Source organism: Vombatus ursinus, unplaced genomic scaffold, assembly GCF_900497805.2.
Source record: "Vombatus ursinus unplaced genomic scaffold, bare-nosed wombat genome assembly UNPS02009205.1, whole genome shotgun sequence".
NCBI lineage: Eukaryota > Metazoa > Chordata > Mammalia > Diprotodontia > Vombatidae > Vombatus > Vombatus ursinus.
In genome coordinates this window covers 18,716,315-18,741,968 of record NW_020948983.1, presented here as the reverse complement: position 1 = coordinate 18,741,968, position 25,654 = coordinate 18,716,315, and the positions used below count along the sequence as shown (strand labels likewise).

The following is a 25,654-nucleotide window of genomic DNA, read 5'->3' as shown; positions in this document are numbered from 1 at the left end:
GGGTTGCATAGGGTAGGGGTGGATATTGGATTTAAGGAGAAGAGTCTGAGGGAGTATGTATGAGCAAAGAAGCCGTGGGATTTATCCCACATAGTGTCCAGAAAGAGGAAGGAGATTCTTCTATTGACTCTGGTCAGACACACTTTAGGAAGGACTGTGATAAGTCCAAGGGGACCATGACCAGGTTGGTGAGAAGACTGGACACTATGTCACACTTAAATCATTTGAAGAAAGGGGGAATGTTGAGCTTGAAGGAGATGAGTTAGAGAGAGAGGAATGATAGTCATTTTCAAAGATCTGAAAGGCTGTCAAGGGGAACAGTGATTAACTTTATGCTTCTTGGCCCCAGAAGTCAGAATGAGGCAGATTTCAGCTCCACATAAGGTACAACTTCCTATTCCTAAAAATTGAGAGCTGTCCAACAGTGGCCCGGGATGCCTCAAGAGATAGTGGGTCCCCCTTCACCGGAGGTCTCCAAACAGAAGTTGGAGGGCCACCTGTTGGACATGCTGTAGAGGTGATTCCTATTCCCACATGGGTTGGACTAGTTGAAGGGACTCTGAGATCCCTTCGAACTCTGGGATTCCATGACTTTGGGGACATAGTGATCCGAGAGGTGGAGAACGAGGACGATCTGGAGTTACTGGGTCGTCGAGGGCCAAAGACTGTTTTTGCAGCAGAGGGAACTCAACACCCACTACTCCTCTCCAGCCAGCCCCGCACACGTCCCCTCGCCTGAGCTCAGGAAGAACTACGAATCCCAAAAGTGACCGCGCCCCTACTCTGGGGTAGAGGCAGGCTCTCCGCCGGGTCCACTGGGAGTTGTAGTCCGGCTGAGCTTTCGGGGTATTGTAGTTCTTCGGCTCCACAGCCGGTAGGGCGAGGCGGTGCTAGAGCTTCAGAGCCGCGCTCTGGGGCCAAGATGGCGGCGCGCCGGGGACGGGAAGACGGTGCCGCGCCGCCCCCAGGAGGGGGCCCCGGACCAGGGCCCGGCGGCGGGATGCGCAGTGGCAAGCGTGGGTGCTGCAGCCGGAGTCCGGCGCCCCCAGGAGCCGCGGAGAGCCCTAAGGGTCGGCAGCAGGTGAGAGCCGGGCGGGCGGCCGGGAGGAGGCAGATCGGCACATGCCGGGCTGTGACACGTGGAAGCTCCCGAAGCTGGGGTGGGGAAGGAGGGACCGTGGAGACAGCCGGAGAACGGCATTTGGGAGGAGGGGGCGACCTGGGTCCCCGGGTGTAGGGCTGCTTCCTTAAGCTTGGAAAAGCTACTGTGTCAAAGGAGGGAGCGGGAGGAGGGAGGTTGGAGGAGCTGCGGACGCCGCTTGTCCAGGGCCGGAGCCGGGTCGTTGAGGTTGGACTGGGGCAGGGGGAAGGATGGGGGGGGGGGCCTGGGACATGGGGGGCAGTAGATTTGGCCCCACCGACCCCTTTCCATCCCCTGCAGCTCTCCTTGGCTGTTTTGTAGCGCTCCCTCCCTCGCAGCCTTCAGGGAGCCCGAGTCCTGGGGGGCCGGGGTCCTCTTGAAGTGAGACCCCCTTCCTCTCGCCCAGCCCCGATTTTTTCTTGGCCACGTAGGGGTCTGCGTGTTTAAGGAGGGGTGAACAATTTTCCCGGGAGAACTTGATCCCCGCCCAGCCCTCCCCCTTCTAGCCCTCACTGCAGTCCCCGCATCCACGTGGATTGGGCCCGGCTCGGGGACACCGCCGGGGTGCCCGCAGTCCACGTGGGGCGGGGGATGGGGGGTTGTCCACGTGGCCCCCTGTCCGCACCCCCTTCCTCCCCCCCATCCTAGTAGCCGGGCGGCTTATCGGCTGCGGGGGCCGGCGCTGAGGCCATGCTGCTTGGAACTGGGTGTGTCGGGCTCGCAGGTCCCTCCCCTAGACGCTAGCCTTGTGCCCCCCCCTTCGCGGGCCGGGGGCTGAGGGCTGGGGCGGCGGGGAGGGGGGTTCTGGAGCTGTGTAGCCCGAGAGGCCTCCTCCACCCCTCAGAAAATTCATCCTGCTGCCTACTCTAGCCAGCTGCGAGAGAGAAGGGTTTTTCCAGATGTGCTTAAGGATTCTGGGCTCCATCCTGCTGGAAGAGGGTTACCCCGGGCTGGGAGAATGGGGCACCCACTGCCCTTGGCTTAAGGAAGGAGGAGGGTTTAGGCCTGAAGTCTTCTCTCCAGTTGGGGGTGGTGCAGGGGTGAGGCATAGGCACCTGCGGGTGTCTGCTCTGGGATGGGCATGTTTCTGAGTGAAGTGACCTCTCCCCCCAGTGAGTGTCAGTTTCAGGGGGTCACAGAGGGAACTTGCTGGCCCTCTTCCACTCCCTTTCTGCCACTGCTGAGGGCCATCTCTCTGGTTCTTTGGAGGTAAGGGCCCCCTCCTAAAAAGGTACTTGGTCTTTCCCTCTCCTCAAACCTCTTGCAGCCTTAGTGGACTTTATAGGACTTTGGGGACCTTCTAGGTCAGGAGTTTTCTTGTCTTTCAAATCCTTTATCTGCAGGGGTGGCTCTTGCCTCTCTCTTCCTGGGGAGGGTGGGCTTGTAATTTTGAGCCCCTGAGGCAAACTGGAGAAGTGACTGGCCTGAAGTAAGTTCCTTAAGGGTTGGCACAATTTTAATTTTTGTCCTTTTTAACCCAGCATTGCTGGTTGGGGATTCATGTTTTGTTAACTTGAACTCAGGCCCCACAGACTTGGTACTTATCCTGTATTTAATGTGATACTGTGCTTCCTCTTTTCTCAGTTCTTTTCCTAGGACAGCTAGTTCTTGACATAAGCACATCTTGCTGATGGGTGCCTTCCTACTTTACTGGGAATAGAAGGGAGAGGGAAGAAAAATTGGTATCGGGGGGCCCCTTAGGATCAAATAAACAGCAATTTACTAAACTGTGAGCTTCAAGAGGGGAGAGCTAATATTTTATTAAATTTTTATATTCCCCCCAGCACCTCAAACGGTGTTCTTCAGGTACTATGTGCTTAGTCAGTGTGGAAGTTGATGGGAGTCACAAGATGGGAAGTGAAGAAGGGGTTGGCTTAGTTAGATTACCAACTTTCTTCTCCTTTGCTTAGAGGAACCATTGTCATAATGGAAAGTGTCAGAAAACATGGGTTTGAGTCTCCATATTATCAGTGCTGTGATGGGCAAATCAGTGAATTTATAAGCCTCCGTTTCCTTTTGGGTAGAATGTTGATAACACTTGCATTGCTTACCTCACAGGGTTCCTTTGAGAAAGCTGCTTTGCAGACTTTAAAGCACTTTTTAAATGTGAGCTATTATTGGCATTGAGGGGAATGGGTCCAGGAAGTAGTTGAACTGGGCTGGGATAGGCTGTGGCCCAGAGGTACCCAAAATGATCTGAGGGTAAGTGAGTATTTGTGCTAGGATTGGAATCTGCTGGCTGGGGGGCTGTGGCAGAAGTTTTCTGGGTGGTGGGTGAGGTACAGATATAACTCACCCTGGGAGTATTTGCTGAACCAGCTGAGATCCCAACCTAAGATCCAGCAGGTAGCCCTAATTACAGGTTTTTAGATGGCTGGGAGGAGTTTAGTGCCTAATGCTTGATACTCTTAACACTATCCTTATACATTCCCTTAAGTCTCCATCTCTCATATTCATCCCTTTCTCCCTCTTGTTCTAGAGCCACTTAGTCTTCCCCAGTTAGAGAAGGGGAAACACGACTTCTATGTGATGGTGGTAGGTAGAGGGAGCTCATGAGGAGGCATGAAACACCCCAGCAGGGAGAATCTGCTTAGTTTCCCCTGGCATTGGCAACTACTCAAACAGAGCGGCAGAAGATGCCCATCCATTTGGCCCAGCCTGACTCCCTTAGGAGTGGCCTACTATGGTCCTCACCCACGCCCACAGCAGGCCCGGACTGGTGACTCCTACCTAATGAGGCTGACAGGGACTATGTCTGCTCCTTCCCGGGGAAGTTTGGGGTGTGTCAAGACCAAAGCCTCTAAACTACACACTGATCTTCCTGCCTTTCTCAGGCTCTTTTGTGAGCTCTGGAATCAAGGGGTCATTTCATGTCAGTTCCTTCAGAGTCAAATCACGCAGAGTAATGACATTTTAGAGATGCCTCTCAGTTGACAATTACAAGTATTATCCCCCATTGTACAGATGAAGAAATTGAAGTTTTGTGAGGGTATAGTAGCTTACCAAGGACAGCATAGTTACAGTAGAAACCTCCTCTTGTGCATCTCAAGTCTAGTGCTTTTCCCATTATACCACACTATTCCTCTTCCTTGATGCCTGCTGTGTGTCCAGCCCTTTGTTGGGGGTGGGAGGGTGGTGGTGAGGGAGGGCAACAAAAAAATTCCATTAGGAGCCAGGACATCAGTGTGTAAAAAGTTAATGTAATATGTGCTAACAAGTTGTTCTGAAGTGCACAATGAACATATATTGATGAGTGCTGGAGGTGTTTGGAGAAAGGAGAGTCCACTTAAAGTCTCCTGGAAAGGTGGTCTTGAGGGAATAGTAGACTTTGTTTTAGATGTTAGGAAAGGGAGAGGCTCCAAGTTACTGGTCCCTCTGCTTTCAGTCCCTCCTTCCAATCCATCTTCTGCAGGCCATCAGACTAATCCAGATATCACTGATCATGTTATGACCATGCCCAGAATCTTTCACTGATCCCAAATTACCTACAGAAAGAAGTCCTAACTTCTGAGGCCATTTATAATTTGGGCCCACCTTGCCCTCTAGCCTCTCACCCACTCCTTTGTGCTCTAGCTTAGTGGTCCCAGGATCTATCCAATGAGAGCATTTCCTCCACCCCCTCTTTTGCCTACATTGCTCCATTATTCCCTTCTCCTCATGCCCAGAAGGACAAAAAGACAATGGCTAGGGGAAGAGATAGGTGGACCGTGGCCAACTGGCTTTTTTGTTTTCCAGGTTCTGTTGGAAGAGGAGGAGGAAGAGGAGGCTGGCTTCTTTAGCCTGGCCCAGCATGACCTGTTTGACCTGGACGGAGGTGATGAAGCAGGAGATGAAGAAGAAATGTTCCTACAGGACCAGTCCCTGCTGGAGACCGTGCAGAGCTATATGGATGCCTCCATCATCTCCATCATTGAAGACTTAAGCGATGTCGGAGAGGTGAGCAGGAAGGGGTGGTTTCGGGGAGAGGAGGAACTCCACGTACCCAGGAGGCCAGAGACTGGAAGGAATTACCTTATGATAGAAAAGGAGCCTCTGGGAAGGAGCTTGCGAAGTTTCCAAAGTTCCTTGACTCTGGACTTGAAACTTATGGCACTGCCCTCCTGGCCCTTCTGTGCCTTGGTCACCTGGCTCCAGGAGACAGAGCCCATGTGGAAGTATGGAGGAGTAAGAGGCTTTGTGTACTTTGGATATGCTACGGAAATTAATCAAGCAAGTTCAGGTGGTTATTTCATATTTGTCTTTGGCAAGGATGGACCTCAGAGTTTAGGAGGGTGGCCTGTTTTATAAAGGGAGGCAGGAAAAGATGTAAAGCAGGGGTTCTTAATCTCTGTAGTCCATGAACTTGTTTTAAAAAAATTTTTGATAACAATTTCCATATAATTGATTTCCTTTGTAATCCTGTGTATTTTACACATCTAAAAGCATTATTCTAAGAAGGTTCTTCACCAGCTTGCCAGATGGGTCAGTGATGCTACAAAGGTTCAGAACCCCAGTTCTAGAGTCTATAGTTATTGGTTCCAGGTGATAGAGGAATGGGTATGTGGCTGGCTACATAGGAGAAATGGCAGGAATAGAACCCAGGAGTCTGTATTCTCAGACCCATCTGCATCTGTTCCTGTAAAATTCACTCCTTCATGAGTGGATTGACTTGGGAGGCAGGGGAAGTGAATCATTTGGATTCCATGAGTGATTGACTTGGGGAATATGTAGCATATGAGCATTCAGCTTTGTACCTTCTCAGTGACTAGTTGGTTGTAACCAACTCTGTCCCTTTCTTCCTTGGGAGCAGAGCAAGGTGACCTCGGACGACCAGAATGAAGTGTCTCTGCTCACAGCCCTCACTGAGATACTTGACAATGCTGACTCTGAGAATCCGTCACCCTTTGACACCATTCCTGACTCGGAGTTGCTTGTATCTCCTCGGGAGAGCACCTCGGTCAGTGTTGGGCTGTCAGGGTATTGGGTGTGTTGCTCCATGGTTAGAACACATGCTAATGGTTGGGACTGTGTGTCTAATCTCATTGTGGGCCATTTCATCACAGATTTAGCCCTGTGTCCCCAGAGGGTCCTGGTCTCTGAATGTGAACCAAGTAATATCAGTTGATTGCTTCATTATCTGTCCTTGGCAGGGATGGACCACAGAAGTGGGGGTGGGGGCAGCTATAGTGGCAGAACAAAACAGGTCTAGAGTGATTGGTTCCCTGGTGACTACTGCTGTTACTTCTCCCCACCCTCACCCCCCACCAGGGACTGATTGGCTTTCTTTGTACCCCTTTAGTTGCACAAACTACTGGGTTTTTCTCGATCATCCCCGGAAAGTGATGTGGATGACCAGTGGGGACCCAAGACACACACTATGACCCCTACTATTGGCAGGGTGAGTAAAGTGAATTGGAGGAGCACCTCGGGCCCATTGGGAAATCATTTGATCAAGTCTGGAAAGACCAGGATCTGGCTTAGAATCAGAGCCAGAAGGGTCTTTTAACACTAGACAACACCCTTATTTTTCTGGGAAAGAAATTAAAACTTGGCCAGAAAGAGTAATTTGCCCAATGTCACAGTCCTGGTAATTGGCAGAGCTTGAAGTAGATTCCCAGGTCTTGCGGATCCCAGGTAGTGTCCTTATAACAAAAGCCATCAAAGGATAAGTGACCTGAGTCTTCTTACGCCCTTTCTGCCAGATCTGGGAGATTGCTCCTCAATTCCAGTGACCTCCCCTTTCCCCCTTCATCTGACTTGTTCACTTTTCCCCTCCCCATGTAGGTTGAGATGTGTCTGTCTGATCCCTCCTGGGATCTTCCACCAACTCCCTTCTTAGAGACCTCTTCCCCAAAGATCCCAGGATGGAAGACCCCAAGATCCCGGCCCCGATGGGGTCAGCTGTCCCCCCTGCAGCGCAGTGATGGAGAGGAGGAAGAAGATGCCAGCCTGGGCAGAGACAGAGTCGCAACGATGGGCCCGTCTCTAGACAACACTGAAGACTTCCCTATGCACCTGGCCTGTCCGGAGGAGGAAGAAGAAGAGGAGGCTGCCCCAGTTGGAGAGGAAAGCATCTCCTCTCTAAGTGAGCTCGTACGGGCCATGCATCCATACTGTTTGCCAAGTCTCACAGTTTGTTTGGACTCTTCTGGGGATGAGCATGAGGAACAGACCAAAGAGTTGATGCTGGCTGAAGGGGGCATGGTTCTGGAGATCCTAGGCCAAGGGTCTATGGCTGGTGAGGCTCTAGAGATTCCAGTGGTCCTGCGCCATCTTCCTCCAGGCCAGAACATGGGAGAATTGGAGACTGATCTTACTCAGCAGCTGCTAGAGTCTGACCTGGAAGCTGAGACCCCCATGTGTGGGGAGCAGTCCTTTCAGAAAGAGCGAACAGTCCCAGGCAATACTGAAGGTGGGAAAGAGAAGGAGCTAACATGCACAGTCCTGCCTGGTGATGAAGTGATGCCAACATCTGTTGATGGCCCCAAAGGACCCTTTACAGATGTGTCTTCAGATACACAGAAAAGCCAAAGGGGCCACAGGAGTCGGAGAAAGAAGAATGAAGTTCTGTTAGTGCCAGATCAAGATGGAGACAGGACCTATATTCGAAAGCTCAGGTCCTCTTCACGAAGCCAATCCACCCCTGACAGCCAGTCCTCAGAACAGCCCCTGGAAGGGGTCTCCAGAGGGGTTCAGTCATCCGGTGGTCGGCGAAAGCCCCGGGCCAGAGTGACTGAACCCAAAGAGATGTTAAGTCTAGGAGAACCAGACTCAGCAGAGCCTGACTGTGCCTCACTGAGTCCCATTGAACAGTCTGACCTGGCCAAAGGGGAGCCAGCGACCCTTTGCTCGAGCAGTGGTGAGACGTCCTTGGCCTCAGGGAATTGTGACCAGTCACAGATCCCAGAGCCAAGCCTTGAGGTCACCAGTCCCCAAAGTGAGGGGGTCTCGAGCTCCCCAAAGACAGAATGCAGTGCCAACACTGGGGCCCAGGAAGCCAAACCCCGACCTTTGAGCCTCTCAGAGTATTGGCAGCGAAGGCAGCAGCGCCAAGCAGATGAGCAAGTGCCAGAGCCCCAGACCCCAGCTGGAAAGTGGCCCAGCATCCCAGAGACACCTACGGAGCTAGCAGAGATCCCATGCCTCATTGTCCCTTCCAAGACAGCTGAGCAGCATGGCCTTGAAGTACCTTTAAGGCCCACTGCTCCTGGCATGGCCAGGCAGAGGACAGCCCAGCAGCCAGGCCCCAAGCCGCCTGCAGGTTCCGTGTCCTCCAGCTTGGCTTCCCCTGAGACTGACCTCCCATTGCCAGTCAAACATACATCTCTAGTGAGGCAATCTGTGCACCCCACAATGCCCATACCCCCAGCTGTGCCTCCCACAGTGAGTCTTCCCCTGAAGATTCCCATGCCTCCAGCTCTGCCACCCACAATGCCACCCCCTCCAGGTGGGCCAGGAATGCCATCCATGGTGCCACTTTCCTCTAGTGGGCAGACAATGCCTGATCTGCTTCTCCCAACCCTCCCCCCACCCTGTCTCCCAAGGCCTCCTGATTCCTATACCCAATTTGCCCCAGTGCCTTCCTGGCCCTGTTACCCCTCTGTGCCACCATCTGTTAATTATCCTTGCTTGCCACCCCCAGTGCCAGGCACATCCAATGCCTTTCCACTCCCCAGTACCCCTGCTGTGCCTTGGGCCCTACCTCCTGCCCCAGTGACAGCTTATGGTTCTGATCATTCTTATGGGCCTATGGGCTGGGGTCCAGGCCCACAGCCTCCTTATTGGCCAGCTGTGCCCCCAACCCCATTACCACCACCACCACCACCACCTCCTCCAGTAGCTCAGAGCATCCCACCACCCACCCAGGCTACTGATAGTTTCTCCACTGGGACCTGTGGTAGTATACCTGCCTCCAGTGCAGTGTCTGTGGTTCCTTCACCTACTCTTGTGCCAACTTCCCAGGAAGCCCCTCAGATAGCCCCTTCAAGAGCAGAGGTCAAGCAAGGGCCAGCTTCTCAACAACCCTTGAAGTCCTTGTCCCCTAGACCGAAACCCAGAGTGGCTACCCCAGAGAGCCCAGGTGCCAGACAGAAAGGGGTTCCTCCTGAGGAGCCCTTGCTTGAGAAGGGCCAACCCATGTCAGAAGGTTCTGCCCCCCGGAACACACAGCCTGAAGTCAAGGAGAGTGGGCATAGTGAGTCACTCTTAGTCCCTGTAGATGCCACTGTGTCTGTGCCAAAGCAGTGCCGAGTGGCCAAGATGCCTAGCGTCCATCCATCTAGACTTCGAAGACTCAACATTCTGCCTTCCACACACTCCCAAGGTTCTAAGGATGTGGTACAAGCTTTTATCAGTGAGATTGGTGAGTGCCCATGAACAGGTAGATTCCTGCCCTGCCTCTTCTCTGGTTGGGGCTGGGGGTGTGGGGAGAAGGCCTGCTACTGCTGCTGCTCCGGGTTAAGGGAGATTCTTACCTTTCCTTCCATATTAGGTTTCTCATTTTTTGGTAGGGAATTCTAAAAGGAAAGTGTTTAGGGCTTCTCCGATGAGGTGGTGGCAATAGAAGTGGACACTTGTCTCTTCCCAGCCAGTGTACAGCTAGACACATTTTTTTTCCCTTTCTTGCTGTAGGAATTGAAGCATCTGACCTATCCAGTCTTCTGGAGCAATTTGAGAAGTCTGAAGGTGAACAGCAATTCCCTTTTCTTTTTTGGGAGGGTGGGTAGTACAGTGGAGTAAGTTTTTTGGTTTGCCTACATTGATTTTCTTTTTTAATTTCTTTAAATTCTTAATTCTTTACATTCTTAATTTTTTTAAACTTTTTTTCTTAATTTATTAAAAATATTGTTTGTTTTCTGTTTTTTATATCACCTTCGTTTCCAAATATGAGACTCTGTACTTACCCTACCCAGAGAACCACTACTTATAACAAAAAATCAAAAAGGGGGAGGGGGTCGTTGAGCAAAACTGACCACGCCATCTTAGTCTGACTTTATATCCAGTATACCCATACCCATAATTCCTTACCTTTACAAAAATGAGGGGCAGGAGCATTTCTCTTCTCTTGGGGGCAAACTTGGTCATTCTTTATTACACATCATTCTGGATGTTTTTTTGTTGCTATTTAACAATGTAAATTGTTGCCTATATATAAAACATTATGTGGGTACTGCTTACTTTTACTTTTCATTAGTTCATAGAAGTTTTTCCGTGTTTCTCAGTATTAATTTTTTCCCCAAAATCTAACTCTGATCATTTTTATTTCTTTAAAGAAAAAAATATTTTCTTGGTCCTTTTTGTCTTTACATAATCTATATTCCCCCACTGTATCTCTCCTGCCTTTCATATCCAGGCAATATATCACCTAGTTCTAACATTATATGCCATGTTTCCTACTCATGCTCTCCAACCTCTTTATTTTCTATTTCTTTTGGAGGCAGTCAGGGTTAAGTGACTTGCCCAGGGTCACCAAGATTGGTGCTCTATCCACTGTGCTGCCTAGCTGCCCCTACAGCCTCTTTAAATGAAGTGCATTATTACATCTTTAATTATGATGGATAACTGTTTTGCTGGTTCTTCTTATTTTGCTTTGCATTGTTTCCAGCAGACCTTCCTGTGCTTCTCTTTAGTATTGTTATTATTCTTTGTTCCTTGCAGTGCAATAATTTTCCATTACATTCACCTACCAGGTTGTTTAACACTTTTTAACCAATGAACGTCTACTTTGTTTCCAGTTCTTGTGTATTACAAAAGTGCTACTAGAAACATTTTTGTGTATATAGTACCTTTTTTTTATTCTTTGACCTCCTTGGAAGCATATGCTTAGCAGTAGGATATCTGGGTCAAAGGTTGGGGTAAACTGGAACCAGCTCTGACTGACTCAGTGATTTGTTAGATTTTCAGTGTAAGCACTTACTTTGGAGACTGGCAAAACCCTAAATTCAAGACCTCATTTAATTGTTCTGTTGATTAAGTCTCAACTTAAGAAAGTGATGGAGAAAAAGTTCATATAGATTAAACTTAAAATGTGTACAGTTTGGTTTTTTGTTTTTGAGATCTAGTTGTCAAACATTTACAATGCTGGTCAAAGGGTATGGACATTTCATTCACTTTCTTAGCATAATTCTAAATTGTTTCCAGAATGATTGTCCAGATTCGTAACTCCATCAACAATGAACCCTGCTGAAGGCATCTTTAATTCAGCCCTAGTTCAGTAATGTGTTTTTGGCCTTTTGCTTGGCTATGTCCTGGAGGAGATCTAGGCCCTGCCCCTAAGAGGTAGCATTCTGCATAGGGATACAAAGTAAGGAAGAGCAGTATGGGAATAAACTGAATGTGTTGATGGAAAGCCCATTCTCCCTCAAGTATTTTCTGATCTGGAATTCCTGACCTTCAGCAACTGTTTGTTCTATTAATAATGTTTGATTTCTTTGCAGTCAAAAAGGAGTGTATTCCAGTGGGACCTGCTGATACCTTAGCTATAGGAAACTCAGGGTTAGTATGAAGTGGGGTTACCCCACAGTTTTTGGTTGGTAGTGGTTGTCAGGATGAGCATGTCCCCCAAGGTAACCCCTGCTCTGCTCTTTTTTTTTTTTTTTTTTTTGGCTAGGCAATGGGGTTAAGTGATTTGCCCAGGGTCACACAACTAGTAAGTGCTATATGTCTGAGGCCAGATTTGAACTCAGGTCCTCTTGAATCCAGGGCTGGTGCTCCATCCACTGTGCCACCTAGCTGCCCCATAACCCCTGCTTCTTAGAGTTACAGAGAATACCTCCTTCTCCTTGGGCTGGCTGAGGGGGTAGTGTGGGAATGAGATAGCGTGAAACCTGGGCTCCCAAATATCCCCACAGCAACTTTCCTTCCATCTCTCTCGAGTACTTTTAATTATTGAAGTCTGTGACTGGCCTGTAACTTCCCTTGCGGCTACTTGGGGGAAGAAAAGTCCCTGACTTAAACTCTTTCCCCCTCTTCCCAGAGTCGAACTTCCCTCCTTTACCCAATTCTTCCAGCTTTCCCCAAGAACATTCTGCTTTACTTATCTTGTCTCTGAGACATTGCATTTGAAGAGAGGGCTGCTTCCTTCATTTCACAAGGGTCCCAGAAAAGGAGCAACCTGTTCCATAAGGAGTTGGTGACATAGGGAATGGCAGAGATATTGTTTGCATCCATACCTGCTTATAGCTAGAATAGACAGTTCAAGGGGGACATAGATGGAATGAGGCTTTAGCTGGGTTCTCATTTCTTCCTAGCAGGGTTGACAACTCCCAGGAAAAGCGACCTCTTGACCGGTTACAAGCCCCAGAGCTGGCCAACGTAGCAGGTATGAATGATGGGAGTGAGGGGAGGATCCAATTCCTCGATTTTGGGTTGCAGCGCTTGGTGCTAAGTAGCCATGTTGGACATGTCATGCAGTTATTTGGGGGGTGGGATCATTTATATTTTCTCTTTCTTTCCTGCAGGCCTGACCCCTCCTGCCACTCCACCTCATCAGCTCTGGAAACCTTTGGCTGCAGTCTCATTACTGGCCAAGCCAGGGTCCCCTGATTCCCCTACCCAAGATAGAGTGCAGAAGCCAGTGGGAAACATGGAAGCCAAACGTGCAGCTGCAGCTCGGCTCCGAGGTCGCGTCCCAGGACCTAGCCCCGTTCATGTGGGCTCTGGGGACCATGACTATTGCATCCTAAGCCCTACAGTGGCCTCAGGGCCTGAGTTGGGTTCCCGCTGGAATGTCAAACGACATCAAGATATAACCATTAAACCTATCCTTTCTCTGGGCCCTTCAGCTGCCCTGCCAGCATGCCCAGCCACATGCCAGAAACAGCAGCTGGATCATAGGACTAGTGAAGAACTGGAAGCAGCCCCTCCAGCCCCAGCCTCTACCCCTGCCCAGCAGCCTTCTGTGCTGCTGTCCCCAGAGGCTTCACCTGGCCGCAATGATGACACTAGGACTCCCCCTGGGCCTTTGGTCAAGCAGCCGGTGCACTGCTATCAGAAGGCCATTGCTTCATCCAGCCCCCCAGGCCATGGGTGGCGAGGCCGCAGCAGCCGCTCCTGCTCCAATGGGGCCAGTGAGGCATCTTCCTCCTCATCCTCCTCATCCTCATCCAGGTCCAGGTCCCGCTCCCATTCTCATTCCCCGTCCCGGTCCCGGTCCAGGTCTATCTCCCCACCACCCAAGAGGTGGCGAAGGTGAGCTTGGTTAACTTCCTCTTCCATCTGAAGCACTGGGTATAGGATCACTTTAGATCAAGTCGAATTAATAAGCACTTATTAAGTGCTTACTATGTTTCAGGCACTGTGTAAATAAATGTTTGGGATGCAAAGAAAAGCAAAAACAGTCCATGCCCTCAAAGAACTCATGTTCTAAGAGGGGAGACAACATGCAAACAATTCTGTGTGTGTGTGTGTGTGTGTGTGTGTGTGTGTGTGTGTGTGTATAAAAGATATATGAAAGGTAAAATGGAGTTTATGTCAGGGAAGAAGGCAATAGCACAGGGGTTGGAGGGACTGGGAAAGGCTTCTTGTAGAAGGTAGGATTTGTACTTAGTCTTGAAGGCAAAAGGTAGCAACTAGGAGGGAGGAGACCCAGTCTGGAGATGGAGTATTGTTTGCAAGGAACAGCAAGGAGGCCAGTATTACTGGATTGTAAAGTACATGGAGGTGAGTAAAGTGAGAACTGGAAAGGTAGGAAGGGGCCAGATTATGAAGGGCTTTAAAAGTGAAGCAGAACATTTTATGTTTGATCCTAGAGTTTTTTGAAGAGGGGAGTGATGTGGGTCAGAAGTGGGTTTTTTTTTTGGTTTTTATTTTAGTGAGGCAATCGGGGTTCAGTGACTTGCCCACGGTCACGTAGCTAGTACGTGTCAAGTGTTTTGGTCTGAGGCCGGATTTGAACTCAGGTCCTCCTGACCTCAGGGCCGGTGCTCTATCCACTGCGCCACCTAGCTGCCCCCCCCCCTTTTTTTTTAAGAAGATTATTTTGGCAGCTTCATGGAGGATGGTTGAATGGGGAGACACTTAAGGCAGAGAGAGACCTACCAGAAGGCTGTTGCAATATAGGCCAGGTGGGAGTTAAAGACCTGCATCAGGGTATTGGAAGAGAAGAGAAGGGACTATATATGAGAGGTGTCACCTGTATTCATACATAGCCTGACCTGGGTGGGTTGAGGAAGTTAGGTTGTCCTGCCAGTTAGTGTTTAGGAAGTGCCTCCTGGGAATTGGGGTATTGATTAGGCAGAGTCTCAGGCTCTGGCTGAGTAGAATCAGAAGGCTGCAAGTGGAGTCAGTAAGCATTTTTACCTATTATATGCTGGATACTGTGCTGATTAAAAATGCCCTTTTCTGTAGGGAAATGTGGTAGAAATGCCTTCAAGCCACAACTGTCTTTTCTGATTTCCCTGTTAGCATTAGAAGAAACTTTGGATTTCCTTTTAATTTGGAGAGGACAAAAACTCTTCTACATCTGTTCTTGTTTTGCCCTCAGAACAGCCCTGAGGGAGGAGTTTGGAAATTGGAACCAAAATGGAAGGGGGGGAGATCATCTCCTTTGGTAGAATGTGAACTCCTTGAGAACAGGGACTTTCATTTTTTTCTTTGTATCCATAGCTCCTAGCACATTATACCTGCCTGGCATAATGGGCACTTAGTGAATGATTGATCGACCAGGGGAAAGTATAGGCAAGAGTCTGGAATAGGTCTCTGATGTTTAATCTAGGTTTTTGCCCATCCACCATGGGAAAAGTTGGATTGAACACGTCTCAGGGGCAGGACAGGGATGAAAGGTTAACTGAGGGCACAGAGTCTTCTTATTTCCCCAGGTACAGGTCCCGCTGCTCCCGCAGTACCCGATCCTCTTCTAGGTCCAGCTGCGATTCCTGGGGACCCTCTCGGCGGCGATCTTCCTCGTCATCTTCTTCTTCTTCTCCTTCTTCATCCTCATCCAGTTCTCAGAGCCGGTCTCGTTCTCCATCCCCCCGTAGGAGGAGCAATAGGAGAAGGAGGTGAGTGTGAGTATAAGCTGGAGAGGTGAAACCAGAGGTTTGAGGTCTTGGTTCATATAGTTCCCCTTGGTCAGGTGCCTGGCCTGCCCTAGCCTGCAATTCCTCTCCTCTTAGGTACGACTACTATGATTCCCAGGACCACTACCAAAGGCAGAAAATTCTTCAGAAGGAACGTGCAATAGTGAGTTAAGGGCAGTGGCATAGGGAGAAAGGTGTATTTTGAGTTTGTAATTAATAGTGTACTAACCCTTCACTTAAGGGTAAAGGGGGAAAAGAGATCCCGGCTTACCTCTTTGCTTTCCCCTGTGCCTACCTACCTGAATCCAGGAGGAGAGGAGGGTGGTCTTCATTGGGAAGATTCCAGGCTGCATGACTCGGTCAGAGTTGAAACACCGGTTCTCAGTCTTTGGGGAGATTGAAGAATGTACCATCCACTTCCGCTTTGAAGGGTAAGTATTGGTTTTGGAGAAGAGGGGAACATCCTCCACACTCCACCACCCAAACCCTACTCTCGGCCCCTTTCATGCAGAGTAGGAGGCTGTTGCATTTCTAACATTCCAAGTCTTTAGGAGTGGTACCTGATGGCAACATGGGGATAATACCTCCCACTCATTTCAAAAGTTAGCAAGTAGCGTATTTCTTATCTTTGGGGTGATGAGATGAAGGTTAGTGAGACAGTCCCTTAGGATCTTCTTTATACCCTCTCTTTTCTCCTCTTCCTCCTTAAGTGACAACTATGGCTTTGTCACTTACCGATATGCTGAAGAGGCATTTGCAGCCATCGAGAGTGGTCACAAGCTTCGAAGAGCAGGTGAACAGCCCTTTGACCTCTGCTTTGGGGGCCGAAGGCAGTTCTGCAAGAGGAATTATGCAGACTTGGGTGAGTATTCTAGTCACCTAAGAACTGGGGACCCAGGGTGGTTGGGGTTAGGACTTGAGGCATTTTCAAACCTCAACCCACTCATCCTTTGGGCAGCTGAGGCCTAAAGAAACAGGGGATAGACTTGATCTCTTTACCCATGGCCTAGGATTTTTACTGTCTACCGTTGGAGGGGGGAAGCCAAAAGTGGGGTGGGTGTGGTGTGTCTTGGTATGGATCCCTTGATGCTTATGCGGGGGGGAGTCAGTCATTCTTCAAGCTTGCCCAGGATCAGTCTTTCCCTCTGCATTTGTAGACTCCAACTGGGAGGAGTTTGACCCTGCCCCCGTGAAGAGCAAATTTGATTCAGTCGACTTTGACACATTACTAAAACAGGCCCAGAAGAACCTTCGGAGGTAACCCTGGGCCTCCAGCCCCTGTCCCTCCAGAGGTCCCTCCCCCTCGCCCCCCTGGAGCAATCTTTGCTTCTGGATGAGGAGGGAAGAGCTGCTAGTGAGATGGCTGTTTTATAAAGAAAATGGAAAAATAAGTGAAATTAAAAAAAAGTAAAATGAGATTTTTCTAAAAAAAAAAAAGTTTTGTTTTTATAAAAAGTATTTAACAAAATTTGCATTCCTTGTGAAGTGGGTGATGCCTACTGCATGGGCTGCTCATTTGGGGAAGGTCTAAATCACTATGCAGATCAATAAACAAAAAAAGGAAAATCTATTGTGTTGCTATATATTTCCATCTCCAAAGATCTTGGGTTCTTTTTTATCTTACCTGATCATGCTTCTGAATCTGAGGCCCCTTTCTCCAGGGTTTAAGGGGTATTTTTAGCTTACCATTGGCAATGGGTCTGGCCTGTTTTTGTTGGGTACATGGCTCCCACTACTGCCTGCCCTTGTGGAAACAAGTCTGAGTAGGCATTTTTGGCTGTCGATAATAAGCTTCTAAGGATTGACCAGGTGAATGAGACCAGTTTGGGGAGTGGAGGGTTGTTATTCTCAAATCTTTTGAGAGCTTGAGGATAACATAGTTCCCCTCTTTTGAGATATGATCCCATGCTAGGAAGTAAGTCCCCAGTTTCTTGGGGTAGTGTTCTACCTAAGAGAGGAGTTGGGGTGGTATTTTTCTGTACTTCATATTCTATAAAGCCTTGGATTTGAAATCAGGTTCTGAATCCTGCCTCAAACATTCTTTACTATAGTGATGTGGTCCTGGGCAGGTTAAATCACTTAACTTATTTTGGTTCTATTTCCTCATCTGGAAAATGAGAGTTATACCTGTTAGCATGGGGGTGGAAGGGTGGGAAGGGCAGGCAGTTCTGTGAAGATCAAAACAATGACTGATGCTTTTTACAAACCTCAAACCTATTTTACACACAACTCAAATTGTTAACTTTAAAACCAGTGAACTCAAAGGGCGTTTGAAGCAAACATTAAAAATTAAGTGGAAACTAAATAACTTAATTCTCAAGGATATAGAAACAGTAATTTCATTAAAGATAAGGAATGCAATGAGATAACATACCAGAATTTGTAGGATGCAGCCAGAGCAGTTCTTAAGGGAAAATTTATATCTCTAAATGCTTTCTTCATTAAGAAAGAGCAGATCAATGAATTGGGTGTGCCACTAAAAAAAAAAAAAAAAACCAATGATTTAAAAACCTCCTATTAAGTAATAAAATAGAAATCCTTAAAATCAAAGGAGAGATTAACAAAATTGAAAGTTAAAAAAAAATTTGAGCTAACAAAATCATGAGAATTTAAAAACATGCCACTATTAAAAAAAAAATCAAATTCCCAGTATCAAAAAAAAAAAGATGAATTCACAATCAAAAAAGGAATAAAAGCAACTATGAGCTATTTTACCCAGCTATATGGCAATAAAACTGATGATCTAAATGAAATGGCTGAATATTTATAAAATATAAATTGTTCAGATTCACAGAACAGGAAGTAAAATACTTAATCTTATTATAGAAAAAAATTGAACATGACATAAATTAAATTCCAAAGGGGGGAAAAAAACCCAGACAGGACCAGATAGATTTACAAGGTAATTCTATCAGACATTTAAAGAATTAATTCCAGTACTATATAAACTGTTTAGAAAAAAAAAGGTAAATAAACTATTTAGAATAACAGGCAAAGAAGGGGTCCTACCAAACTACTTTTATGAAACAAATGTGCTGATGAGAACAAAAACAGGAAGAAAATTATAAACCAATTTCATTAATATGGATGCAAAAATGATAAGTAAAATACTAGCTAGGAGACTGCAACAATGTATCATAAAGATTATACATTGTGACCAAGTAGGATTTATTCCAGGAATGCAGGGGTGGTTTAACATAAGGAAAACTATTAACAGTTGATTTTGTAAAATAACAAAAGTAACAAAAATCATGTGATTATATCAATAGATGAAGAAAAAGTTTTTGACAAAATATAACACTCATTCCTATTAAAAACACTTGAGAGCATAGGTATAAATGGATTTTTCCTTAAAATGATAAGAAGCATCTACCTAAAATCATCAGCAAGCATTATTTATAAGGGGGATAATCTAATAGCCTTCCCAGTAAGATCAGGAGTGAAACAAGGATGCCCATCATCACCAGTATTATTCAATATTGTATTAGAAATGCTAGCAAATAAAACAAAAAATACCCAGAGTTGAAAATGTTAAATTCTTAGGGGCAGCTAGGTGGTGCAGTGGATAGTGCACTGGCCCTGGAGTCAGGAGGACCTGAGTTCAAATCTGGTCTCAGACACATAACACTCACTAGCTGTGTGACTCTAGGCCAGTCACTTACTCCCAATTGCCTCATTTAAAAAAAAAGAAAAGAAATGCTAGCCATAGCAATGAGAGAAGAAAAAGAAATTGCAGGAATCAGAATGGGCAATAAGGTAATAAAACTATTTCTTTGTATATAATATGACATGCTTGGAAAATCCTAGAGACTCAACTAAAAAGTTAGTTGCAATAATTAATAATTTTAGCAAAGTAGCAGCATATAAAATTAACCCACATAAATCAACAGCATTTCTGTATATTCACCAAAAAACCGTGCAAGAAGAGATGGTAAGCAATACTCCATTTAAAATAACTAGAGAGTATAAAATACCTGGGAGTATATCTGCCAAGATAAACCCAGGAACTTAACATGGACATGATTATAAAACACTTTATACAAATAAAGTCAGATTTAAATAATTGGAGAAATATTAATTGTTCGTGGGTAGACAGAGCAAATATAACAAAAATGACAATTCTACTCAAACTAATCTTATTCAATGCCTTCCCAATTAAGTCACCAGAAAATTATTTTATTGAGTTAGGAAAAATAATAAAATTCATTAGGAAGAAAATCAAAAGAAATAATGAAAAAATGTAAGGGAAGGAGGTTTAGCATTACCAGATCTTAAACTATATTATGAGGTAGTAATTATCAGAACTATCAGGTATTAGCTAAGAAATGGAAAGGTGGATCAGTGGAACAGAGTTGACATACAATATACAGTAATAAATGATTATAGTAACCTTGTGTTTGACAAATGTAAAGATTTAAGCTTTTGGGATAAGAATTCACTATTTGGTAAAAATTGTTGGGAAAACTGGAAAGCAGCCTGGCAGAAGTTGCGTATAGACCAATATCTTACACCATTTAGCAAGATAAGATCAAAATGGATATGTGACCTAGATATAAAGGGAGATATTTTAAGAAAATTAGGAGAACATGGAACATGACTAATGGATAGGAGAAGGACTTATGAGTAAATAAGAGAGAGAGCATTGTAAGATGTAAAATGGATAATTTTGATTACATTAAATTAAAAATGTTTTATACAAACAAAACCAATGTAGCCAAGATTAGAAGGAAAGCAGAAGATTGGGGAAAAATTTTTATAGACAGTTTCGCAGATAAAGATCTCAAATCTCAAATATATAGAGAACTTTGTCAAATGTATAAGACTATGAGTCATTCCCCAATTGATAAATGGTCAAAGGATATGAACAAGCAGTTTTTCGATGAAGAAATCATAACTATATATAGTCATGAAAAAATGCTCTAAATCATTATTGGTTAGAGAAATGCAAATTAAAACAACTTTGAGCTATAATCTCATATCTATCAGATTAGCTAAAAAGATAGAAGGGGAAAAAATGACAAATGTTGGAGGGGATGTGGAAAAATTGGGACACTACTATACTGTTGGTGGAATTATGAACTGATACATTGGAGAGCAATCTGGAATTATGCTCAAAGAGTTATAAAACTATACTTTTGACCCAGCAATACCACTATTAGGTCTTTCCCAAGGTGATCAGGGAAAAAGGAAAAGAACCTTTGTGTTCTGAAATATTTATAGAAACTCTCTTTGTGGTGCCAAAGAACTGGAAAGTGAGGAGATGCCCATCAGTTGGGGAATGGCTATATAAGCTGTGGTATATGACTGTGATGGAATACTACTGTGCTGTAAGAAATGAGTTGGTTGATTTTAGAAAAAACATGAAAAGACTTGCATGAAATAATGAGTGAAATGAGCAAAACCAAGGGAACATTGTATACAGTAACAGCAATATTGTTCGAAGAACAACTGTGAATGACTAAGTTATTCTGGGTATTATAAATATTCAGATTAACTTCAAAGGACCTATGAAGGAAGATACTCTATCCACCTCCAGAGGAAAAACTGATAAACAGAAGTATGCATCGTATGGTTTTTATATTTGTGTATGTATGTATGTATATATACATAGACATACACATATCTGTGTGTGTCTGTCTGTGTCAAATGGTGGCCTTCTCTAGTGCTGGGTGGGGAGGGAGGGAGGGAGGGAGGGAGGGAGGGAAACAGTTTGGAACTTAAAATGTAACCAAAAATAAATAAATAAATATTTAAAAAATAGGTAAAGAAGGGGTACTACCAAGTTACTTCCATGGTACAAATATGGTCTTGATACCTAAACCAGGGAAAGCCAAAGCAGAAAACTATAGACCATTTTCCCTAATGAATATTCCTGCAAAACTTTAAATAAAATATTAGCAAAGAGACTATAACAGCATGTCCCACAAAGATCATATACTATAGTCAAGCTAGATTTTTACCAGAAAGACAGAACTGGTTTGATGTTACGATAACTGTAAACATAACTGACCATATTCATAACCAACAAAAATCATTCTAATAGATGCAGAAAAAGCTTTGGACAAAATACAATACCTACTCCTGTTAAAAACACTAAAAAGCACAGGAATAAGTGTAGCCTTTTTTTTCTTTTTGTCGAGGCAGTTAGGGTTAAATGACTTACCCAGGGTCACACAGCTACTAAGTGCTGTATCTGAGGCTGAATTTGAACTCAGGTCCTCCTGATTCCAGGGCTGGTGCTCTATCCACCAGGCCACCTAGCTGCCCCATGGGCCTTTCTTAAAATGATAAGTGGTATCTATCTAAAACTAAGAAGTCAGTATTATCTGTAAAGCGAATAAGATAGAAACCTTTCCAGTAAGATCAGAGATGAACCAAGGATGTCCATCATCACTATTACTATTCAATATTGTACTAAAAATGCCAGCTGTAGCATTGACAAGAAAAAGAAATAGAAGGAATAAGCCCAGGAAAAGATCAAACAACACTTTTTGCAGCTGATAAGATGGCCTAGAGTCAACTAAAAAACTAACTGAAATAACTTCAGCAAAGAAGCAGCATATAAAATAAATCTGCACAAATCATCTGTATTTCTCTACATAACCAGCAAAATACAACAGGAAGAGATAGAGAAATTCCACTCAAAATAAGTGCATAAAATATTTGGGAGTCTACTTGCCAAGACACGCCCTGGAACCCTATATGAACACAATTACAAAACACTTCACATTAGAGAAATATTAATTGCTCATGGATAGGCAAAAAAAAAAGATGACAATATTACCTAAATTACTTTACTTACTCAGTGCTATCCCAATCACACTACCAGAGGTATTTCATAGAATAAGGAAAAATAATAACAAAATTCATCTAGAGGAACAAAACATTGAAGATCTCAAAGGAATTAATGAAAAAAAAAATAAGAGGGAGAGGGGCAGCAGTACCAAATTTCAAACTATACTACAAAGCTCTAATTGCTAAAACAATTTGGTGACATAATAGATAGAGTGCCAGACCTGAAGTCAGGAGGACTCATCTTGAGTTCAAATCCAGCCTCAGACACGTAATAGCTGTGTGACCCTGGGCAAGTCACTTAACCCTGTTTGCCTCAGTTTCCTTTTCTGTAAAGTGAACTGGGGAAGAAAATGGCAAGCCACTTCAATATCTTTGCCAAGAAAACCCAAAATGGTGTTACAAAGAGTTGGACGTGACTGAAATGCCTGAACAAGAAATAGAGAGGTCAGTTTCAATGGAATAGATTAGGTACCTAATATACAGAAGCAAAGGAGCACAGAAGTCTAATATTTGATAAACCCAAAGATCTCAGCTATTAGGGCAAGAACTGACAAAAGTTGTTCGGAAAGCTAGAAAGTAGTATGACAGAAACTAGGTATAGACCAGTATCTCACACCATTTACCAAGATAATCTTAAAATGGGTACATGATTTAGACATAAATGGTGACATCATAAGCAAATTATTGGAGCATGGAAGAAGTTACCTGTCATTGGTGGACAGGTTTTCTTCCTAGTATCTGCTCCTTCCCTATCTCCTTTGCCAGACCCTCCTCCAGATCACACCCCCCAACTATAGGTGTCCCTCAGGGTTCTATCCTATGCCCTTTTCTTTTCTCTCTTTACAGCTTCACTTGGTGATCTCATTAGTTCCCATAGATTTAATTACCATCTCTGCTGATTCTCACCTCTACCTATCCTGCCCCAAACTCTCTGCTGACCTGTAATCAATCTCCCATTTCCAGTTGTCTTTCTGACATCTCAAACTGGATGTCAGTAGACATCTTAAACTCAATATGTCCAAAGCACAACTTGTTATCTCTCCCCTTAAACCTCCCTCCCCAACTTCCCTTTTAGAATAGAGGGGAACACCATTCACCCAGTCCCTCAGGCTCACAACCTAGGAGTCATCCTGTATTCCTCACTATCTCTCACCTGCTCATATCCAATTAGTTGCCAAGGCCTGTCAATTTCACTTTTGCAACTTATTTTGTATATGCCCCCTTTTCTCCTCTGACACTGTCACCACCCTGGTGTGGACCCTGATAACCTCACCCTTGGATGACCACAATAGCCTGCTGGTGGGTCTGCCTGTTGGAAGTCTCTCACCACTCGAATCCATTCTCCATTCAACCACTAAAGTGATTTTCCTAAAATCAAAGTCTGATCATGTCAGCCCCCTACTCAGTAATCTCCAATGGCTCCCTATTGTCTCCAGGAACAAATACAAAATACAAAATTCAATGCCCTTCACAACCTAGCCCCCTCCTACCTTTCTAGTCTTCTTACACCTCATTTCCTGACACATACTTTTCAATTCAGTGACACTGGCCTCCTGAATGATGCAGAAACAAGACACTCCATCTCCGGGTTCCAAGCATTTTCTCTGACTCTCCCTTGTGCCTGGAACACTCTCCTTCCTCTACTCCAACTATTGACTGCTGGCTTCATTTAAGTCTCAACTAAAATCCTACCTTCTACAGGAAGCCTCTTAATTCTAGTGCCTTCCTTCTGTTAATTATTTCTTATTTATCCTGTATATAGTTTGCTTTTATATATATTTGTTTGTATGTTGTCTCCATTAGATTGTAAGCTCCTGGAGGAGAGCCTCTTTTAGTATCCTTAGCACTTAGCACAGTGCCTGGCACATAGTAGATGTTTAATAAATATTGATTTATTGATTGAAGAATTGATAACCAAATGGAATAGAGAGATTGACAGAAGGCAAAATGGACAATTTTGATTATATAAAATTAGAAGGTTTTTGCACAAATAAAACTAATGCAGCAAAAAAAAAAAGAGAAGCAGGAAACAGAAATCTTTCAGCATGCTTCTTTGATAAAGGTCTCATTTCTAAGATATATATGGAACTGATTCAAATTTATGAGTATAAGAGCCATTCCTGAATTGATAAATGGTCAAAGGATACAACTAGGCAGTTTTCAGAGGAAGACATAGAAGCTATTAATAGTCATGAAAAAATATTCTAAATCACTAATAATTAGGGAAATGCAAATTAAAAGAACTCTGAGGTTTCACCTCACACCCCTCAGATTGTCTAGGTTGATGGTACTCTGAACTGATCTAACCTTTCTGGAAGGTAGTTCGGAACTATGCCCCAAAAGCTATTAAACTATTTATACCTTTTTGACTCACAGCATCAAAAAAAAAGAGGAAAAGGACCCATATGTACAAAAATATTTTTAGCGGCTCTTTTTATGGTGGCAAATAAATGGAAACTGAGGGGATGCCTATCAATTGGGGAATGATTGAACAAGTTATGGTATATAAATGTGATGGAATATTCTTGTGCAGTAAGAAATGAAGATGCGAATAGTTTCAGAGAAACTAGAGACTTGCATGAACTGATGGAAAGTGAAGTGAGCAGAACCAGGAGAAAAATTTATGCAATAATAATAGTATTATAATCAACTTGGAAAGACTTAGGAATTCTGAGGAACACAATGAGCAACCAAAATTACAAAGGATTTTTGATGAAATAGGCTATCCACCTTCAGAATCCAGAAGCTAGTTGATGGAACGGAAAAGAGTGCTGGGACTAAAGGTAGGAAAACCTGAGTTCAAATCCAGGATCAGATACTACTATGTGACCCCGGGCAAGTTCCTTAACATGTTTGCCTCAATTTCCTCATCTTCAAAATGGAGATAATAATAGTACCTATTTCCCAGGGTTGTAATGAGGCTCAGATGAGATGTTTTGTAAAGTACTTAGCAGAGTGCCTAACACATAGTAAGTGCTATATGTTAGCTATTTGTTTTGAATAACTTTATATATTTTCAATTTAATTTGTAATTTGGAACTGAAAAAAAAATTTTTTTTTTAAGCTCTGTGAACCAACGGATATCTGAGCTGGAAAGAAACTCAAGACCAGCCAGTCAGTCAATTAGCATTTATTAAGCGCTTATTATGCGCCAGGCACCTTGCTAGAAGCTGGGAATACAATTGCAAGCGGGAAGACGATCCCCCATCTCAAGAAGCACCACCTCCATCCCCATATGGGTGCTGTAGGTGGGTGTGGGGGACTGCTACTCTTCTCAGGATCCCCATGAACCCCAGGTGGGCTCGCAATCTTCCCTCGTTGGCACACATATCGCCCATCAATTTGGGGATGGGTCATTGAGCAGGAACCTGCGGGGAGGACAGCGGCCAGGCCGCCGGGTGGGAGGGGTGGAGGCTGCCCCGAAAGAAGCCCCAGGTCTTTTAAGTCCCAGCCTCTCATTTTGCAGCTGAGGAAAATCAGGTCTGGAGAGCTAAAGTAGTTAGCTGGAGGCCCGCCCGCCCCAGCCCCGACAAGGTGGCGGCCGAGGCCAGAGTCGAGCTTTCCCGCCAATGCGTCAGGAAGTGGGCGGAGCGATGACGCCACTGCCCCGCCCTTACCAACGAGACGAGACAAGCTGAGTGGTTCGACCGGCCTTTTTCTTTACCAAGATGTCTGCGTTGGGACCAAGGGTGGTGGGAAAAAGGTAAAGGAAGGGTTTTTG

General features: G+C 45.1%; 1 protein-coding gene and 1 long non-coding RNA gene across 3 annotated transcripts; one reads left to right on the top strand and one right to left on the bottom strand.

Annotated features, from left to right (window-relative positions):
- Positions 1-922: 922 nt before the first annotated feature.
- On the top strand, positions 923-16,712 carry PPRC1 (peroxisome proliferator-activated receptor gamma, coactivator-related 1). 2 transcript variants are annotated; one of them, XM_027852188.1, is made up of 14 exons: positions 923-1,081; positions 4,877-5,077; positions 5,931-6,077; positions 6,420-6,518; positions 6,905-9,482; positions 9,752-9,805; positions 11,557-11,614; positions 12,373-12,440; positions 12,580-13,309; positions 14,938-15,120; positions 15,235-15,301; positions 15,448-15,569; positions 15,849-16,000; positions 16,296-16,712. In XM_027852188.1, the coding sequence occupies exons 1-14, from the start codon at positions 923-925 to the stop codon at positions 16,397-16,399; spliced, it is 4,722 nt and encodes a 1,573-aa protein (XP_027707989.1). In that variant the 3' UTR covers positions 16,400-16,712. The 2 variants fall into 2 exon arrangements, with proteins under 2 accessions (XP_027707989.1, XP_027707987.1); XM_027852186.1 differs by having other exon boundaries at positions 12,370-12,440.
- On the bottom strand, positions 15,047-25,654 carry LOC114035814. The gene is made up of 5 exons (XR_003568259.1): positions 25,551-25,654; positions 17,513-17,614; positions 15,874-15,974; positions 15,438-15,560; positions 15,047-15,137 (listed from the first exon to the last, which is right to left on the bottom strand). It is a non-coding gene; the product is annotated as an uncharacterized LOC114035814 (long non-coding RNA).

Excerpts from the sequence above, each read along its gene's own strand:
- PPRC1 (XM_027852186.1), top strand. The coding sequence starts at position 923 with ATGGCGGCGCGCCGGGGACGGGAAGACGGTGCCGCGCCGCCCCCAGGA. Across the intron at positions 12,441-12,579 it reads AGAGCTGGCCAACGTAGCAG|GCCTGACCCCTCCTGCCACT; the intron begins GTATGAATGATG and ends TCTTTCCTGCAG. Across the intron at positions 13,310-14,937 it reads CCACCCAAGAGGTGGCGAAG|GTACAGGTCCCGCTGCTCCC; the intron begins GTGAGCTTGGTT and ends TTATTTCCCCAG.